This window comes from Leucopleurus acutus (genome assembly GCF_964270905.1).
Source record: "Leucopleurus acutus genome assembly, chromosome: 19".
NCBI classification, from domain to species: Eukaryota; Metazoa; Chordata; class Mammalia; order Artiodactyla; family Delphinidae; genus Leucopleurus; species Leucopleurus acutus.
In genome coordinates this window covers 53,556,788-53,577,957 of record NC_139161.1, presented here as the reverse complement: position 1 = coordinate 53,577,957, position 21,170 = coordinate 53,556,788, and the positions used below count along the sequence as shown (strand labels likewise).

General features: G+C 46.4%; 1 protein-coding gene across 1 annotated transcript in view; it reads right to left on the bottom strand.

Moving 5' to 3' along the window:
- Positions 1-21,170, bottom strand: part of USP43 (ubiquitin specific peptidase 43) — a gene marked incomplete at both ends in the record, with an annotated part of 62,200 nt that overhangs the window by 32,662 nt on the left and 8,368 nt on the right. Inside the window, 3 exons of the mRNA XM_082861800.1 lie at positions 880-972; positions 9,188-9,291; positions 17,024-17,155. Coding sequence (XP_082717926.1) covers positions 880-972; positions 9,188-9,291; positions 17,024-17,155 — 329 coding nt within the window. The remainder of the gene's footprint in view (positions 1-879; positions 973-9,187; positions 9,292-17,023; positions 17,156-21,170) is intronic.

The following is a 21,170-nucleotide window of genomic DNA, read 5'->3' as shown; positions in this document are numbered from 1 at the left end:
TGGCCCGAGTCAGTGGTCCTAACCACTGTGCTATGCTGCATCAGGCCAGGTATCACAGCTCATATCTATCAGTAGCCATCATCTGATGACAGGATAAGCCAGTGTTATATTTGTGGCATAGACAGTCAGCAGCACAGGAATTCAGAGCAGAAAGGGGGATTAAGTTGCCAGGAAAGGCTTTACAAAGCCGTCATGTCTTCACTGCATCCTAAAGATGGAGGATGCCAACAGACAGAGGGCAAGAGAAATGGTTTTTACAAAGGTGAGGAACCCAGGGAAGAAATGCCATCTTCCATGACAGTGAAGGCGCCCCATATAGTTCGCTAAAATTCCATGAGACTGACACGGGCCATTGCCTTAACAGTCACTGCCAAGCCCTGGACTTCTGGGATGCTTGCACTATATGCTTCTTACTTTTGCAGTGACTACACCTCCTACCCAACCCTGCCTCCTCTTTTCCTTTTTTTCCTCATATCTCCCAACAACCCTTTTCCTTTTTCTTTGCTCCTTAAATAAACTTTTTCCTACACCTTCACTAAGAGGAAAAAGGATTTGGAAATAAAGCAGGGCAAAGCAGAGAGTGACAGATTTTCTCCAGTTCGCCCCTGTCTGATTGAGTGGTACCAACTGGCTGGTGCCGGCTTCTGAATGGGCTAAAGACGTAAGCCTGGCAACGGGGCTGATAAACAAAAGCATGTTTATAATTCCTTCTTCGGCTAAAGAAGGGACTCTGTAACCTTTCACGTTCATTGTCCCATTCAATCCTTGAACGTCCCCAAGCTGCAAAGCTTGGCTGGGAAGCAAAGGAGAAAATGCAGCTGCAAGCCCAAAAGATTCCCAAGGATGGAAGTCAAGTTCACGGGCATGATGCTCACGTACCTCGTCTGTCGCAGTGGGATAGGCAGTGACACACACAGGAAAGGATCGAAGGTGTTGCTCTGTTTCAGGCAGTGGGGACAGGTCAAGGAAGATCTGTGAGGGTAGAGGATACACATGAAGGTTTAATCACACTGAACGGTTTGGCGGTTCCTCAAAAAGTTGATTAGAGAGCCACCATTGCGATTCCACTCCGAGATCTGTACCACAAAGAACTGAAAACAGGTATTCAAACCCTTGTACACAGAGGTTCATGGCAGCATTCTTCACAATAGTCAAAGGGTGGATACAACTCAAGTGTCTGTCAATGGGTAAACGGGTAAACAAAATGTGTTACAGACACATAATGATTATTATTCAGCCACGAGGTCCTGACACTTGCTACATGAATGAACCTTGAAAACATCGTGTGAGTAAAAGAAGCCGGGCACCGAAGGCCACACATTTATGATTCCAATTACGTGAAAAATCCAGAGTGGGTAAAGCCATAGGGACGGAAAGCAGATTGGCGGTTGCCAGGTGCTGAGAAGAGGAGGCCTGGGGAGTGACTGCTTCATGGGTACCAGGTTTTCTTCTGGGGGTGACGAAAACGGTTAGGAACCAGAAAAAACCGGTGGTTGCACACCATGGTGGGTGTACATTCCGCTGAATTGCACACTTAAAAGGGTTAATTTTATGTTATGTGACTCATCTCAATTTCTTAAAAAGGATAAAGTTTAGTCACATGTATGAGTGCACTGAGTATGGGAAGAGAGGCTGTAACCCCTCCAAATAGAAAGCATACGGTGACAGCTTTCAAGTTCAAAGGTCTCAGCCTCACTGGGCCCCAGAATCACATAGGATGCTTTTTTTCAAATGCAGAGGTCCAGGCCCCACACCTCGAGATTCTGTTTCAAGGGAAGCAGGGAGAGAGAGGCACAGTCATCAGAATTTTAAAAGCTCCCCAGGTGACTCTAGTGTTCAACCAGGCGGAGAACCACTGATGCAATCCACCTGCCTCATTGTACGGCTAAAGGAAACAAAGTTCAGAAAATAGCAGCTAGTAGAAACAGCTAATGGTGAAAGAATTTACTAAAAACTGGGCATTGTGCATGGATTAACCCGTGTGCTAGCCATAAGAACCAGGATGATCCCCATTTTACAGAAGAAAAAACGGAAACACAGAGAGGTTAAGTCACTTGCCCAAGGACACACAGCTCTCAAGTGGCAGAGCTGGCTCAGGTTCCAGAGCCCATGCCCATCATCATGTCGTGAGTACAAGTAGATCCAATAGTTTATTTATATTCTTTAAGCTCTTTGAAATTTAACACTCCCGTATTTAGCATGCATCTCTGAGAGGGAAAGGCGAGTTTTATATTCCACCCGGGTGCTCTTATTTTATTTCCTTCATCATATAATGCTCCACATTCTTCCAAGATATAAGGGGTTTCTGGATGCTACATTCCTTCTCCTAAAATCTACATGAATTTCCTTGGGAATAGGGGAGAATACTCCGCCACAGGTCCTGCTCTCAGCACTGGACAGCCCTAGGGTAAGTCAGCAAGAAAACCGGAGCTGGGATCAGAATCAGGTTTCCTGAATCTCGACAGAAAGCACCAGTCCTGCTGGATTGGTTTTCCATTGAGCAGACCAAATAGAAAAAGCCAGGGCCCAGCAAGAACTCCTGAGGTTTTCAGGGTGTTGTCCCAGGCAACCCTAAGTGCTCTGCTCATAGCAAGTAGGCTTTCCTGGACACAAGTTCATAGAATGCCAACCATGACTTTAGAAAACAGAATCGAGTACAGACCGGAGTATTTAATGTTCAATCACTCTCTGGTAAATTTCCCTCTGGGAAAACCATCGCAATATTTTGGCAAAAAGAAGGCATCAGACATCAAGCTCCAACCAGCAGGGGGACCTGCCATTTGTGGGGGCCCCTCTGCCACCCCAGCTTCTCTCCCTCCCCTCTCCTCCCCTCACCCATCACGTACCGTGGCGTAACATAGGCCTGAAACATGTATTTTTGTCCCTGGGAAATTTCCAAATCCCTGTTTTATATTTAAGTGAACAAATGAGAAGGAATATTTTTCTTTGACTTATTCATTTTTTCTTTAAAGCTACTAAAACTAAGCGAGGCTGCATCTTTCTTGCAGATACATCATAGTCAACTGATTCAGGGATATGGCCTTTAGATTCAGCCATGAATCTCTGGCAGGGAGCAAGAGATGTGTAGTTTGGCGAAATCACAGAACGGTCTAATTTTGTATTTAAAGGATGGGGAAAATGTATTGTTTTCATAATAAACCACAGAGAGGACATGAAATGCACCTGTTCCTCAAAGGATGAGAAATGAGGAAAGTGAGTGTGACCAACAGATCAGGGGGAAGGGCAGTGTCACTTTCACAGAAAACTCCAGATGTTACCAGGCTCCACCTACACCTCAAATGTGGCCTGGAGGTCCTTTCGTCCTTGCCATCTCCCCCAGAGTTTCACGGTCCTGTCCTACTATCTCCCAGGTACTCACAGAGGAAAGAGACAGAAAATCACCCCAATGCCTTTCAATGTTCACTTGCCCATCTCCCTAAGCTATTTCATCCTCCTTGTCAAATTGTTTCTGTTCCAAAGCCAGCCTCTCACCTGCTGCTGAAACTCAGAACTGCTCTTTGCTCTCCACTGGTTACAAATGTCCCGAAATGGCACTGCTCGTTTCACATTCTGGCCTCTCACTGCTCCTGAATATACGTCTGACACCTCCAACCTGGCCAGCTTCACCTGCTCGCTGGCTGGCGAGACGGATGTCCAAGTCGGCAAGGTAGTTATGATGACGCACGAGCAAGATGTCACCTCTCCAAGATCTGTTCTGAGGAAGCCTTCCAAAACATACTCTGCCTAAAAGGGAATGCTGCCTGTAACGGGGACCAGATTAGGCTTTCTGTGAATAAAAGCTATGAATGCTGTAAAGAGATGAACGCACGCACACGCACACGCACACGCACACGCACAATCCCACCTGTAGCCCAAACTCCAATGTTGCAACAATCCTTGGCTATTAAACTTGCAGATGTTTTCAGGCTGTGGTAATAATCATATAGAATAACGAATTATTTGTCCTCTAGTTTATAACCTCCAGCACCCCAGTACTATTCTTCCTTCTCTCCTCCAGCCAAAGGCAAACACTCAGCCCCCTAAGAAGGAGGACAAGGGAGATGGAGGGAGAATCTCGGGATCTCTGAATTAACCCATAATAACATTTCCAGCTTTCAATTTCATAAGGGCCGATGCCAGGGCGGCCCTCCATCCCAGGCAACCTCTCCCCGAGGAAAAGAGGCTGAAGAGGGTCCAGGACAGCAAGTATCACCCTCAGGGGCTCCAGTGTGGAGCTGATGCCCACCGACGGCTACAGAAAATCACTTTTCAGACCTCAGAAGTCCTAGCCTAGGTGGACGTCTCTAACTATATTTTTTCTTAACTCTGGACCAGCAGGCAGAAAGCAGCTGTTTGTAGCTGTCACCAGTCCTTTTTCCAGCATGAATATCTTGCTTCTTAATCATCATTCTATACTAATCGACAAAGGGTCCTTGCGGTCCTTAGTCTCAGATCAGCTCAAAAGTCACTTCTTCACGAATCCTCCCCTGACTCACGCCTTATGATACTGTGATTTATAATAAGAAATATATAATTGGTCTCCAACAGTTGTTCCAGACACAGAGCTCCTACAGCTTTTGGAATTTCCTAAGCGATAAGAGCAAGAATGAAGGTAAAAGGAGCATCTTTTGCTATTCATAACAAACCCCATCCCAACACACCTGAGTTTATGCTAATGAGGTGATACCTGGAAAGCCCCCAGAGAAAACCACAGGAGGGGGGCTGGTTGCCAGAGGGACCAAGCATGGGATTAGAGGGCTCCACCCCTACCTCCTGGGAAAAAAAGAAGGGGGTCAGAGGTTGAGTTAACCACGTATGGCCAATAATTGGATCAATCATGCTACATAATGTTGCTTCCATAAAAACCCCAGCAGAAGGGGCTGGGAGAGCTTCCAGGTTGGTGACCGTGGGGAGGTGCTGGGAGGGCGGTGCACCCAGCGAGGGGTGCGGAACCTCGCCCCTTCCCACAGACCTTGCTCTATGAATCTCCCATCTGGCTGTTCCTGAGTTATAGCCTTTCCAAATCAACTGGTAACCTGGTAAGTAAACGGTTTTCCTGAGTTCTGTGAGCCACTCTAGCAAATCATTGAACCTGAGGAGGGGGCCGTGGAAACCTCCAATTTATAGCCAGTCGGTCAGCAGCGCAGGTGACGACCCGGGACTTGCAATTGGTGTCCGGTGGGCAGGCAGTCCGCTGGGACTGAGCCCTTAACCTGCGGGGTCCGTGCCCGCTCTAAGTAGGTAGTGCCGAATTGAGTTAAATTGTAGGACACTCAGTTGGCGTCCAGAGAGAAAAACACCCACACATCTGGGGTCAGAAGGATTGTGAGTGTGGAAGTAGTCAAGAGTAATGCAAAGGGAAACAAGTTTTTTTCCGCTATCACATCCATAACATGCACTTCAAAGCTCCCTCCATTTTTCCATCAAAGCACGTGCCAGTTATACAACTATGTAAAAACCCAGGAGTCACCCTAGATGCTCATTGTTTCCTTGGTCCCTCCGCCCCTGACCCTTAAACCCGCTGGCAAGTCCTGTTGACTCTGTTCCCCACCAGCCCACATCCCTCCATCTCCATCACTACCTCATGGTCCAGCCACCACCATTCTCCCACTGAGAGAACAGCACATCACCTGCTGCTCCAGCTCCCAGCCCTGCCTCCCTTCATCACCAAAACAACTAGCCAATTTCTTTCTTTTTTCTTCTTTTTTGTTTTGGCCACACCGCAGGGCACGTGGGATCAGATCCCTGACCAGGGATCGGCCCTGTGCCACCTGCAGTGGAAGTGCGGAGTCTTAACCACTGGACTGCCAGGGAAGTCCCCACCAGCCAATTGCTTGAATGGAAAATTAGACCACACCCTGCCTTAAACTTTGCAGTGGTTCCCTTTGCCCCTGAGGCTACAACCCACACGACCAGGTGCGCGCCCACCTGTCCAGCCTCACCTCCCACCCCTCACTACTCGATGGCCCTCTGTTCCTTGAACTTGCCTGGATCACTCCCACCCCAGACCCTTTGCTGCTTTTCCTGCCTGGAATACCCTGTCCCCAAGTATTTCAACGGCTGGCTCCTTGTCACTCAGTTCTCAGCTCAAATGTCCCCTCTGCAAAGAAGCCCGGCCTGAACACCTTATCTAAGGTTAGCTGCCTACCCCGCCTCCCAGGTGACATTCATCATCATCGCAAGTTGTTGCGTGTGTATTATGTGTGTATTCTCTAACACCTCCCCCAGTAGAATGTGAGCTCCTTGAGAACAGGGGCTGACTCCTTTCACAGCTCAATTCCCAGCACCTAGAAGAGGATCTGGCACGTAGTAGGCATGGATTAAATACCCAGAGAATAAAGGGATCTGCTGGGTTAGTATTTCCTCTTGTGGGCAAGGAGTTACACCCTTCGTTGTAGCCACTGCACCAAGCGCAGTATCAGATGCTCAAGGATGTGCAAGAAGGAAAAGAGGATGTGTGGACAAGAAGGGAAGAAGGTAGAGAGAATGAGTGAGTGGAGAAAGGAGGCAGATCTATGGTACGGGGACACAGAGGAGGGGCACCTGAAGCCAATCACGGTGACCCTTCCCCAAGCTCTAACCCGCTCTTGCCTTATGCCTCCCCCTCCCTCCTTCTAGACTTTCTTCTCCCTCCTCCTCTATTCTTTTCCTCTGTCTCCTTATTTTGCTTTCAAGCAGCCTCTGCTTTGAGTACCTGGAGATAAGACAGATGCCCTGCAAGCAGCTTTCATGGCTAAAAGGTGAGTTAGTAGACACGAAATCTAGGTTTCCTCCATGTAAATCTCGTAGTGCATCACCACTTCTCTTAGGAAATCAGTGGGCATTTCTGTTTTTTTTTTTTCTGGGGGGGGGATTTTATTTTATTTTATTTATTTATTTTTAACATCTTTATTGGCGTATAATTGCTTTACAATGGTGTGTTAGTTTCTGCTTTACAACAAAGTGAATCAGTTATACATATGTTCCCGTATCTCTTTCCTCTTGTGTCTCCCTCCCTCCCACCCTCCCTATCCCACCCCTCTAGGTGGTCACAAAGCACAGAGCTGATCTCTCTGGGCTATGCGGCTGCTTCCAGTGGGCATTTCTTCATGGACAACGATGAGACAGGGGCTCATCCAGAAGAGATCTGAATTCCCCAATGTGGTAAGCAAGCCAGGGCAGGAGGGGAGTGCCCCAGGGTCACTGTGGCTGTCATTCAAGGTCGTTTGAGATCCTTCTCCCCGCTGGGGCAGGGTGAGGGAACTTCTCAAGTGCTACGGATTTTCTGTTCCAGCGGGAAAGCAGCTTTGGCATTCTTCCAAAGTGTTACCGAAACTACCTGCTCTTCCTAAATAAATAATCACCTCAAAGACAGTGATCACGTCCAAATTACATTATGGGCGATCCATGAATATAACATAAATCCTAAATTAGCACAATTGCTGGGCAATTTTAAGTCATCTTCTCCTTTCTAAATACAAAGAATACAAATCTCCCAAAAGTATGGAAGTAAACGGCTGTAAGTGAATTCTAGAAGGCTGAATAATCGTTACTTTGTTTGAAGTAAATAAGAGATAAAAAACCAACAGGAGGCTTATGAAAAAGACAACAGGGCAAAGGAAAGAGAAGAGCATGCAGAAGACTCAGAGAAAAGCCCACCTTTGAAAGTGATTTAATGCAACATCCAAAAGAAAAATATTAAAAAATGTTTTGGGGCTTCCCTGGTGGCGCAGTGGTTGAGAGTCCGCTTGCCGATGCAGGGGACGCAGGTTCGTGCCCCGGTCCGGGAAGATCCCACATGCCGCGGAGCGGCTGCGCCCGTGAGCCATGGCCGCTGAGCCTGTGCGTCCGGAGCCTGTGCTCCGCAACGGCAGAGGCCACAGCAGTGAGAGGCCCGCGTACCGCAAAAAAAAAAAAAGTTTTGGTATCCATAATGGAGAACAGGAAGCAAAGCTTTTGTGCATGAAGTAACAGCAGAACCTCACAGGAAAAGAACAAGGTCAGATGGAAGAGCCACCCAAGAGGAAGAATTACAAAGAAGCAGAAACAGAGATTTATCAAAGGTCAAATCCTGCTTCTGCCATTTACTATGTGTCCTCGCGAAATGCCTGACCCCAGACTGTACCTCATCTCCTTGGGCTCTTCTAAGTTAAATCAAAAACTATCTGGGCGAACATATATGTAACCAGTGGCTTCCCCTCAATCTTGATCACTGCGCTCATTCCCACCTCGAAGCGGATGTCACTCTCATTGAATATGTTCCCACCCTTTTCAACCCTATTCATCCTGCAGAGCCCGTGGAAAGGCATACCTCCTCCGAGAAGCCCCGGGGGTTAGTGCTTTCACTACAACATTGTCATTCTTGAAAATATTCTGCCTTATGTGAATCTCTGAACTGTCATATATAAAAGCCCAAAGAGAACATATACTTTCTGAAGTCAGAGTCTATATAATTATATATCTTTTATATCCTCCATTATGCTGGGAAATCTTGAACTCGAAATAATGTGTGAAACTTGGCTCTCTGGCAATAAAGAACAAACCAGAAAGATCTCATCCACTTCTCAATGATGGCCTGCTGGGGAGATCCTGGCCTCCACATTCATACTCTGGAGAACCATGCTTGCATCACCTCTCCTTCAAGGGGGGGATGGAAAACCCAGGAGACAGCAAGAAAGAAAAGAAATACTGAGGGGGCTTCCCTGGTGGCACAGTGGTTAAGAATCCACCTGCCAACGCAGGGGACACGGGTTCAAGCCACAGTCCGGGAAGATCCCACATGCCGTGGAGCAACTAAGCCCATGCATCACAACTACTGAGCCTGCGCTCTAGAGCCCGCGAGCCACAAGTACTGAAGCCCGCGTGCCTAGAGCCCGTGCTCCGCAACAAGAGAAGCCGCCGCAATGAGAAGCCCGCGCACCGCAATGAAGAGTCGCCCCCACTCACCGCAACTAGAGAAAGCCCGTGCGCAGCAACGAAGACCCAACGCAGCCAAAAATAAAATAAAAAACACAAAAAAAATGAAATACTGAGGGTCAGAGACAATAGAAGTTAGTGGTTAATTGGGACTTATAATGGGAGAGAGAAGGGTGTTTATGGTTTCTGTTGTTTTGTAATCTCGGGGTAAACCTGGCAAAGGGAGGTTAATTACCAGCATGGGAGTTTGCTGAGCCCTTAAGGACAGATTCTAAACACCCCCCATTCTTACCTGTACTGTGCTTGAAAGTGGCTTTGCACAAAGCTTTGGCCTAGAGGAAGCTGAGCTGATGGCGACGGGAGGTCCTCGGAGGTCTTCCTGGCTTCAGGCTGAAGCTGCAAAGAAATGAGGAGAGGAAGCAAGATCAGAAGTGCCTCTCATCACTCCACTGCATTCAGACCAGCGAACCTACACCTCCTCCTGGGTCCTCAGCACCATTCTATGGACCTAAACCTGCAGAACCAGGACCTTCCATGTTGTCTTACCGTAATCCACCTCTCCTTCAATCCCTGGACCTCCCCAATTCCAAGAGAGACAGAGACAGAGACAGACAGACAGAGGGGAGAGAGAGACAGCGGGAGAGAGACTATGAGAGTGTGTGTGTGTGCGTGTGAGCGCTGAAAGAGCATGAACCTTGGTGGAGAACCCCGTTCTTTACCTCCATCCTTCTAGGCCCCCTGTGTCTAGATGCCTTCTGTACATTTCACTTGGGTGAGCTGCCATCACTTCAAATACATCCACACCAAATCTGCCCATCTTCCGCCTGCTAGGCTGTTTCTGTCCACATTTTCCAGGGAGCCAGTCTTCACACGAGCATTCTCTTTCTCAGACAGACCAGGTTTGCACCTTAGAATAATGGATGCATGAGTCTCCTCCATCCACAATCTGTCCTATTGTATCCTTCTCTACATTCCCTTACGTATAAGTGTCCTGTTGCTGCTGTAACAAACGACCACAAACTAGTGGCTTGAAACAACAGAAATGTGTCCCCTCACAGGTCTCGAGACTGGACATCCAAAATCAGCATCACGGAGCCGAAACCAAGGTGTCAGCAAGGCCGCACTCCCTCTGGAGGTTCTGGGGGAAAGTACGTTCCTTGCCTCTTCTACCTTCTGGTAGCTGCGGGAATTCCACGGCTTATGGCCACATCACTCCCGTCTTTAAGGCCGGCAAAGAGCCAGGAGAAAGGACCACAGGGGAAGTGTTTGGGGAGAAATGTACTGATGTCTGAAATTTAATTTTAAATGCATCCAAAAAAAAAAGATGAGAAAAAGATGGAGTGATGAGTGGACAGACAGATGGATAGGTAGATAAATACATGATAAAGCAATTTTAGTAAAATGTAAATTATAGAATCTAGGTGGTGGGTAGGAGATATTCGCTGTATAAGGAATTCAACTTCTCCATGTTTGAAATTTTTCATAATAAAATTTGGGTACAAATAAGAGTGACAAATACTAAGAAGAGTCAGTCCCACTATTTCATTAAACCCAATTTGACCAGAATACAGGATGTACAAAGGGGAGTAGAAAACAGAGCTAGAGAGGGCATCTGGTACCATGTTGGATGGGGCCTTAAATGTCCTAAAGAAGATTCCTGGTTCAGTAAACAGCATAGTACCAGGGTTAAGGGTTAGATGCTGGAGTCAGACTGCTGGGGTTCAAATCCCTGCACTGGTACTTAGCTGTGAGAGTTTCTCAACCTCTGCTCCAGCTAAATCAATTACTTAAACTCTTTGTTCCATGGTTTTCCAATTTAATAAAGGGGTAATGAACGATAGTACCAATGTGCTAGGGATATTTTGAGATTAAAAGAGTTAATGTATATAAAACACTTAGAATAGGGCCTGGCACACAGCAAGCGCTGTATAAGTGTTTGCTGTTGTTACACAAAGGGGAGTGTCTAGTGGGTTTTGAACCTAAGCGGTGGCTACATGCACAGAGACACACTATAACCTGACAGGTGTGGGCACAGGAGGGGGCGTCTGGAGTTAGGACACAAATTATGAGGCTCAAGGGTCCGGGTGCCAACAGGGTGAACTAGAGTAGGAGCCATGAAAATAAAACGGAGGTAGGAACTCAATCAAGACACCCTGTGCGCACAGCTCATAACTGAGCACCTGCTGGGGAAGGAAACGGAGACAGAGGAGGGATACACAGGGCCAGCTCCAAGCTTCCAGTCTGATGCCTGGAGAACCACTTTCCATTAACAGAAGAGGGAAAGGCAAAAGGAGAAGTGGGTCAGGGGAGGAGGGGAGGGCAAGCCAAGTTCGAGGCAGAGACACCTACGGCAGGTAACTGAAGGGCTCGGAGGAGAGAGAGAACTTGGGTACAGAGCAGACACTGGCATCTGGGCCTGCTCAGGATTGACCCTTCTTCTTTGGGAGTAGCCTCAGTCCACGGGGAGGTGGGGGAGGCTCTTTCCTCGGGGGTCCTGTCCTCCCTTACCAAGAGACAGGCAGGCACATGACCCAAGCTAGACGGATGAGATGTTCCTGCTCTGCGTGTCAACCATGGGAGGAGTGACCCAAAGCCTGCAAACACCGACTCTAGTGTCCGGGCTGGAGGACTGAGCTGTTCCTGCCACTGAGACACCCTCACCCCAGAGCTGTCTGGTTCTTGATGGTTCCAAGCCTGGTCTTCAGCCTCCCCTTCGATTCTGCACACTCCCCCTTGGCCTTCCAACTAATCCCCTTCTTGTTTGAGGCATCTGGTTGGCTGCCGTTCCTCGCAACCAAAGACCTCACAATGATCCGGGCTGCGTCTGCACCCAGACAATAAGGCAGCACGCGTTGAGAGAGGCTGTGGACGTGACCATCCAAGGATGGGTATGGAAAGTGAAAATCCCAGACAAGGCTGGGGTAAGAGGCAGCAGAGGGTCACTCACAAAGCATGGTCTATCAGGTGAGACCCGGCTGGCGCTACCCTGCTAACCAAGTGACCCTAAAACCCTCCCTGAGCCTCATTCTGCATCTAAAAGGAATAGGACTATTACATCCACCTCACGGAGCCATCATTTGAACGAAAAAAGATGTGGGTATCCTGCCTGGCACACAGTAGGTGCTTAATAAATGTTAGTTTCCTGGTCCTCTCCCCACCCTCATCCCTTTCTTAATTCTGCAAGAGTGGCGTTTCCTGTACGATAAACTACCCAAAAGGTTGCTAGTGTCACAGTGTCTACAGGATAGTAAAAAGAGGCCCTATTCACCAGACAAAAACATTTATCGTTGCATTAACAGAGAAGAAAGCGGTCCTTATGTTTTCTATTCTAGTTTCAAATAAATCGAACTACATGGCTTTCATATGTTTTGAAACAGAAATAACCTCAGAAAGAAAAATTGTTCAGAGTCACACAGGGGACAGTCCCTTTCCTGCTTGGAAACAGAAAATGAAGTTTGTGCCAAATAGTCCAATAGCTCTGCTCTTTCACCTTCAAGCGTTCACAGCCAGGCCTCCGCAGGCAGCCCGATTTTCTAAGAGTGAATTTCAGGAGAGGTTTTGACCCCAGACAGAGAAAAAGATCTTTTCTGGTTTCAATCAGATCAAGTGAAGAGTGGGCCAAGCTCCTCTCTTCGACCAACAAGCACCCCTGGTCTTGCTGGGTTGTGGTGCCCTCCTGACACCCTTAGCCATTAAAGGAACAGAAAGCAGCCAGCGTGGCTGAGAACGATGAGCAAGGGGCAGAGGGGCCTGAAACCAGGTAGAGTGATTGGTGGGCCAGTCAGGTAGGGCCCCGTCAGCCGCATAGGAGTCCGGATTCTGTTGTAAGTGCAACAGGAAGCCACCAGGGGAATTTAAGCAGGACAGTGACGTGATCTTATTTCCTTTCTGAAAAGATCACTCTGGCTGCAGCGTGGAGAACATATACGTATAGTAGCGGGGCACATTGGAAATTGGAAGACCAATTAGGGCTGCTTTTATGTGGGTTTTGAAGTTGTTATGGATTATTGGCTTAAATAAACTCAAAGGCGTCTTAAAGAAAGGTTTGGGGGTGGTGAACTGTGGTTGGGAGCAAAGGCTCCAGAGCAGAGGTTCTCAATGGGGAAATGCTTTTCCCTCCCCCCACCAGGGGACATTTGGCCATGTCTGGAGACATTTTTGCTTATCAATCACAGTTAGGGGTACCACTGGCATCTGGTAGGTAGAGGGGCGTTACAAATGCTACAACGCACAGGACAACACCCCTCCCAGTAAAGAATTACCCAGCTCCAATGTCAAATGTGCTGAGGCTAAGAAGCCCTGTTCTAGAGTTGAATTTTCTAGATCTGGATCCTTGTTCTCCCACTGACTTGCTGTGTGACTTAGGGCAAGTTACTTAACCTCTCTGTGCTCTTCCTCATCCTTAAGTCCAAAGCCTTTTCCTGCCACAAAGGCACAAAAGAGGAAGACTGAAAGGTAATTGGGAAGGCTGTTTATCCCTCCTACTTTCCAGGTAGGAAGCACTGCCTGGCACAGGACAAAAAGCTTGTTGTTGTTGGTTTTTTTTTTGGCCGTGCCACACGGCTTACGGGATCTCAGTTCCCTGACCAGAGATTGAACCCGGGCCATGGCAGTGAAAGACTGGAATGCTAACCACTAGGCCACCAGGAAGCTCTCAAGAAGACTTTTCTAGATGCAGCCAGAAGGAAGAGGCACCCAGGTCTCCTCCCTCCCTCTGGTGGCAAACAGAAGGCACAAGAAACTCGGGATAAGGAAAGGGATCCAGCACACTGGCTTTGAAATAGACAGACTCAGGTTTGATTCTCTTTCCACAGGTAGAAGTTGAAGGACCTTGGACAATTTAACCTAAATTTCCATTAACTGTAATATATGAATTAACCTTATTATGAGTTACTTATTATTATCCTTATTATGAGTTATCAAATATTAAAGCATGATAACTACTTAATTTATTCAACCATTCAGGGGTTTTATTGAGTGTCTCCTATGCATCAGTGAAATAAGTCATGAAAAGCATCATATGAAATGTCTGGCATGTAACACACTTCAATAAACAGTATCTCTTTTTTTCTTTTTTTGCGGTATGCGGGCCTCTCACTGTTGGGGCCTCTCCCATTGCGGAGCACAGGCTCCGGACGTGCAGGCTCAGCGGCCATGGCTCACGGGCCCAGCCGCTCCGCGGCATGTGGGATCCTCTCAGACCGGGGCATGAACCCGTGTCCCCTGCATCAGCAGGCGGACTCCCAACCACTGCGCCACCAGGGAAGCCCCATCTCTCTCTTTTTAATACATCATTCTGATTTCAAAATGTGTTCATGCTAAGATTATGGAATACAGTGTAGTGACACGTTTGTCATCTCAGCATTCCTTTCCAACGTGCCCCAGCTCTACAGAAACCTTCCTTACCCATGTGATTTGGGTGGAGTTCACCCCACAGGCATGGGACCCATGTGCCCAGTCAGAATATTCCGTCCTGCTGGCCACCTGCCCAGGAGTGGACATGTGAGCCACGCTAAGACAATCGGACTCTTGCCTGGGCTTTTTCTGGAATCCCAAGTGAAAAAGGCTCTGTGAGCATAGCAGGGGCCCCTCCTGCCACTAGATGGGCAGAGTCAGTCTGAGAATGAAGAGAAAGACAAGAGATAAGGAGACCTTGGATCCAGCCTTACCTGAAGCTGGATCAACCCTTGGACTCACAAGTTCTAAAAGACAATAAATGCCCTCTCCTTAAGTTGGACCAAGTTGCAACTAAAAGTGTCTGAATTAGATAAACAGAAAATCATCGTACGTATAAGAAAAATCACCCACAATCCCACAACCCAGAGAAACCACCATAACCTTTAAGTGTCTGGTCCTCCCAGGTTCTGTTTGGTGAAGTTTTTGCTTTGTTTCGTTTGTGTGTTTTGGGGGTGAATGGAGTGGTTCTTTTTATTTTTCTATCTTTTTGGCATGCGGGATCTTAGTTCCCCAACCAGGGATCGAACCTGTGCCCCTTGCAGTGGAAGGTGAAGTCTTAACCACTGGACTACTAGGGAAGTCCTGGGATGGTTCTTTTTAAGATAAGGAAACAGGCTTTCAAGCCAGACCTCCCTTGGATTTGAATCCTGACTCTACCTCTTCTTAAGCTGTGCTGCTTCAGGAAGGTTACACAGCCTCTCTGATTCTTGGTTTACCCATATATAAAATGGGGATAATAACTCTAACAACACCCCGCAAATGATAGTAGCTACTCATACTGTGTATAACACTCCAAGATGTGCTCTGAGGAGTACAGAACACTGTACAATCACTATCTTCCCTGTTCCATGCATTTGGCAACCTGCTGTCTCAGACATGAGTACTCTTTCTGCAGCTCTGTCAAGCTCTTAGCTTCTACATTATATTGTTGTTTAAAAGAGGTCTATTCTTTATTCAAGACATATACGGCTATGCCCTCCTTTTCTTAAAGTTGCCGCTTGTCATTTTTAAAAGGGAAAGAAACAAAGACAACAGCTGGCTGTGTGGACAAGTTAAGAAAAAAAAATGACTCAGCTTCTTGAGCCATTTTATCTTTAAATAAACATCGTATGTATTTAAGGAGTGCAACATGACGATTTGATACACATCTACATGGTGAAATGATTACTTCAGTCAAGCCAATCAACATATCCGTCTCCTCATGTAGTTACCTTTTATTATGTGTGGTGAGAGGGCCTGAAATCGACTCCCTTAGCAAATTTCCAGCACTCAGTATGGTATTATTAACTACAGTCCTCATGCTGCACATTACGTATCTCGATTCATTCATCCTACAAACTGTGAATGCCATTCAATCTCCCCCCCATTTACTTATTCTTTTATTTTTAAAATTTATTTTATTGAATATAGTTGATTTACAATGCTGTGTTAATTTCTGCTGTACAGCAAAGTGACATATATGTCCATTCTTTTTCATATTCCTTTCCATTATGATTTTTCTCAGGATATAGAATATGGTTCCCTGTGCTATACAGTAGGACCTTGTTGTTTATCCATCCTGTATAAACTAGTTTGCATCTGCTAATCCTAAACGCCCAATACTTCCCTCCCCCAACCCCCTCCCCCTTGGCAACCACACGTCTGTTCTCTACGTCTGGGAGTCTGTTTCTGTTTCATAGATAGGTCCATTTGTGTCACATTTTTCCATTCAAACTTTATTACTCTAGAATAATGGTCTCTGAGCAGATAATGTAAGGATGGGAAGGTAACGGGTGAAAGATTGAAACACTTCCAAAGGGCTTTTTAATTGATTCACGAGGGGGATGGGAATAAAATGTCCAGAATTCAAACAAACAAACAAACAAACAAAAAACAAGTACCGCAGTTCTTGTAGCTGCATCTGGCTCAGTTTTGAGACACATAGAAAGTAATATGCGACTGATTAATTACCAAAGCTTGTGAAACATTTTTTAAATTATAGCAGATTATTCATGGATATTGTTGTAATAATTCTGCTCACTCATGGAATCGTAACTTCACTCGTTTTTACTTTCTTAAGAGAGAGATAAAAGGATAGGATTCGAGTAGAACCCATCACTGATCTTTATTTAGCAAAGCCCATAGAGAACACAGCTGATTTATCAACTAGTGGTGGCTACGATGAATGATCGTAGGGCTTTCTTACTCCCAAAGGTTTGAGGTTTCATCCAAATCTGGGACTGCTGTGTGCCCACATGTCAAGATCATCCATCCTGTGTCTTGAAAAAAACGATTGGGAATCGCTTGCTCTGTAGGATAAGTAACTGAAAAAGCAAGGGTGGAGTTAAAATGGAAGCATCTAAAAACAATAAGCAATGGCACGCATGGCCTCAGATGACCAAACTTTTTTGATAAAAAGGAGATTTTTTTTTCAAACTTTAAACCAAACAGAAACCCTATTCACCATGTCACTGGGATTAAAGAGGATGAGGAACTGCAATGGGAGGAAACGTCTGGTCTAAAACAAAAGGGGCAAAGAGGAAGAAGCAGGGAACGGTCCTGTGTGAACAGCGGCCAGAATACGCAAACATCTACGGATCTGAATCTCAAGATTGAGTTTTGAAGAGCTGAGTAAACGCGCAAGGGGAAAAAAGAAAATCAAACACCACGTGTTGTTTCGAGGGCGACTGACCTTGTCGGACCCCAGCCCCCGGGCCGCGCCCTCCAAGTCCTCGTGCACACGATCCAGCAACCAGAGCAGGAACTCCAGGGCGTCGTGCTGGGAATTGCCTTGGAACTGAGAGCCATACTTGGAGACAGCGTTCTGAAAGGAACAGAAGAATGTTTACATTAGCCAAGACATGGAAGCAAACTAGGTGCCCATCAACAGACAACTGGGGACTTCCCCGGTGGCGCAGTGGTTAAGAATCCGCCTGCCAATGCAGGGGACACGGGTTCGAGCCCTGGTCAGGGAAGATCCCACATGCCGCGGAGCAAGTAAGCCCGTGCGCCGCAACTACTGAGCCTGAGCTCTAGAGCCCGCGAGCCACAACTACTGAGCCCACGTGCCGCAACTACTGAGACCACCTGCCACAACTACTGAAGCCCACACGCCTAGAGCCCATGAAGCAAGAGAAGCCACTGCAGTGAGAAGCCCGCACTTTGAGGGGCAATTTGGCCCTTCAAACATCCAAATAAGGGCCTGGAAGCACCAAGCCTACCCATGGTCGTGCTTCAGCCTTGACCAGGATGACAAGTCAGAAACAACGTGGGGCGAGAAATGGTCTTTCCTGCTAAAGCCTGTCATTTGGCGGGCAGTGTCCCCAAATGCTGTGAGGGTTCTCTGTATAGGAGGAGGCATCGTTTTTTCCAGAAAGACTACCATTGTGTATCCTGTCCTTTGAAAACCCACAGGGTTGTCTGTTGAATATATGTATATATATATATATATTTTTTAATTGAAGTATAGTTGATTTACAGTATTGTGTTAGTCTCAGGTGTACGGCGTAGTGATTCAGTATTTTTGCAGATTCTATTCCATTATAGGTTGTTACAATGTAATGGGTATAATCCCCTGTGCTATACAGTAAATCCTTGTTGCTTATCTATTTCATGTATGGTAGTTTGTATCTGTTAATCCCATACCCCTAATTTGTCCCTCTCCCCTTTGGTAACCACAAGTTTGTTTTCTATATCTGTGAGTCTGTTTCCGTTTTGTTTTGTTTCTTTTTTATTTTATTTTAATTTTTATTGAAGTATAGTTGATTTACAATGTTGTTAGTTTCTGCTGTACGGCAAAGTAAATCGGTTATACATATATCCACTCTTTTTTAGATTCTTTTGAGTAGAGTTCCCTGTGCTATATGTTTCTGTTTGAATATAGATTCATTTGTATTATTTTTTAGATTCCACATGTAAGTGATATCATGTAGTATTTGCCTTTGACTTACTTCACTAAGCATAATATTCTCCAGGTCCATCCACGTTGCTGCAAATGGCAGTATTTCATTCTTTTTTATGGCTGAGAAATGTTCCATTGGATGTTTATACCACATCTTCTTAATCCAATTGTTTTTTTTTAATGATTAAGATTTTTTTTTAACATTTAATTTTATTTATTTTTGGCTGTGTTGGGTCTTCGTTGCTGCGTGCGGGCTTTCTCTGGTTGCAGCAAGCGGGGGTTACTCTTCATTGCAGTGCGTGGGCTTCTCATTGTGGTGGCTTCGCTTGTTGTGGAGCTCAGGCTCTAGGCGTGTGGGCTTCAGTAGCTGTGGCAGGTGGTCTCAGTAGTTGCGGCACGTGGGCTCCGTAGTTGTGGCCTACGGGCTTTAGAGCACAGGCTCAGTAGTTGTGGCACACGGGCTTAGTTGCTCCGCGGCATGTGGGATCTTCCCTGACCAAGGCTCGAACCCGTGTCCCCTGCATTGGCAGGCAGATTCTTAACCACTGCGCCACCAGGGAAATCCCCAATTGTCCGTTGATGGGCACTTAGTTTGCTTCCATGTCTTAACTAATGTAAATAGTGCTGCTATGAACATTGGGGTGCGTGTATCTTTTCAAACTAGTGTTTTCATTTTTTTCTAGAAATATACCCAGGAGTGGGATTGCTGGATCACATGGTAGAATGTTTTGATAGAGTGACCATCTCTCCTCCCTGAAGCTCTGGTCCTTGGATTGCTGAGGGGCACGCTCACCTGGCACCCCACCCACACCCTCAGTCTATTTCCACACTGTCTCTCTCTGTTCACCCCAAAGGTGGACAGCTTCTTGTCCTTCTCTCTCCACGGTGGTTTCCTTCATTCCCACGGCGTCAGCTCTCCTCTTTGAGAATGACCACATGGCCCAGTGAAGTGGGCTTCCTTAAATACCACGCATGTGGTTCCTTCACCGCCTCTTCCTAAAATGAATGAAACTTGAGAAGTGCAAACATCTCCTTCTGTGGTTAGATCACAAAATGTTTGGGCCAGTCCTTAATCCCTTTAATAAATACTTATTGGTTGAGTGCTTACTAGGGGCCAGGCACTAGTCTAGGGCCTGGGGCTACACACCCACATTCCTGTGCCCTTCATGCTGTCCTGTTAGACAAGGTGACAGCTTTGTCATTTTCTGGGTAAATGCATGTTCCAGCTTTCAAAAAGTTTATTTCAAAGGGTAATATATGCACCTACTTAAAAAAAATAATTCAAAATATAAACAGAACAGTAACGAAAAGTCTTCCCAGGCCTGGGTGCCCCTCCCCTCCCCAGAGGGAGGACACTTTGAACATTTTCTTACGTAGCATCCTTCCGGGGTCTTTCTTGTGCAAGCACGAGCATCTGAATGTAAGCAAACCCCCTTTTCTGTGTGAGTGCACAGGGCAGGCCTTGTCCCCTGTAGGTCTGTCCTCTGTTCATGCCCCCCCAAGGTAGCTGTGTGAGCAAAGCTGTGAACCCAGCAGATCTCACCAAGGCCAATCTAATCAAAGGCCCTGGGCTTTTTTTCTTTTCCTTTTTTTCCATCTTTCCTTGAGACTTAAAGGAAACTTTAGGATGAGCCGAAGCGAAATCCAAGATTTAATTAACCGAAATGCTGGTTCTGAGTCTTTAGTTGAAACACACTAGCCTGGGTGCACTGGAGGGTCTAGGCTTCTCTGCACTTTGACCCCCAAGCAGGGCTGCCCAATTAGCAAATAAAATGAACCTTGAATAAGCAGTAAATAATGGTAATGTTTGTGGTATAAGTATGTCCCAGGCAATATTGGGAATATATTTCTACTAACAAGTTATTGTTTATCTGAAATTCAAATGGAGCTGGGAATCATGTATTTTACCTGGCAACCCTACCTCCCAGCCTCCCTCACACCTACATCCTTAGTACCAACATTCAAGCCCCTCCGGCTTGAAATCTCTAAAATCAGCTCTTTCTCTTAGTGTCAGGGTCCTCTTGCAGGTTCCATCTCACAACCACGTCAATCAAGCATTCTGAGTCTGCCTTCCCAACTGTTTCCATCCCACCCCTTCACCAGAGTCCCATTCCCACTGCTGAGTCCTAACTCCCGCTGACCCAGACTGCAATGCCTACCTCGAGGGGAGCCCGGCTCCCAGCACCTCCCCCTGACCACCCACTGCCTGCAGGACAGGACAGACCCTTCTTCCCACAGCCCAGCTGGTAATGTCATGTCCCCACCCAAACCCTTCCCGACTCGCTGACTCACCACCTAATAATCCAGATTCCTCCAGTCTGGCCCCATCCATCACTCACCACTCCATCTCATGTTTCAAAGCTCCAGGTAAGTGAGCCACTCGGGTGCCCCAACCATACTTTCCCACTTCTATGGGCTATACCTTTACTTATTCTTTCTTCCATGTGAGATCCATTCCTCTCCTGCTAATCAGGCTGATCCTTTAAGACTGACACTCTTGTCTTCTTAGTCTGGCCATAAAGCCACACAACCTTTCCAGAAAGAATTTGACAACTTCAAGAAGACAGACAAGATAAGGCCTTAATAATGTCCCTCTTTATAAACACAGTGATTCCACCTTAAGAGGTTTAGCCTAAGGAAATGAGAGATCCAAGCAAAGATATCTCAAAGTTATCTGGGGAGAACTTACTGCACACTTATACCAGATGGCCTTAAAAATTATGCTTCAGGAAATACTAATGAGAAAAGAAGATAAATAATCCTGTCGTTAAAAAAAAAACAGCAAAAATGTATATTTGAGATTTAAAAAATATATTTATAGATAGAAAGGTAAAAGACCAGAAAATGTATGGCAAAACATTAACAAATGGTTATAGAAAGATGGGACCACAGGTAATTTTCATTTTAACTTGTACATTGTGAATTTTTTTAACAGTGA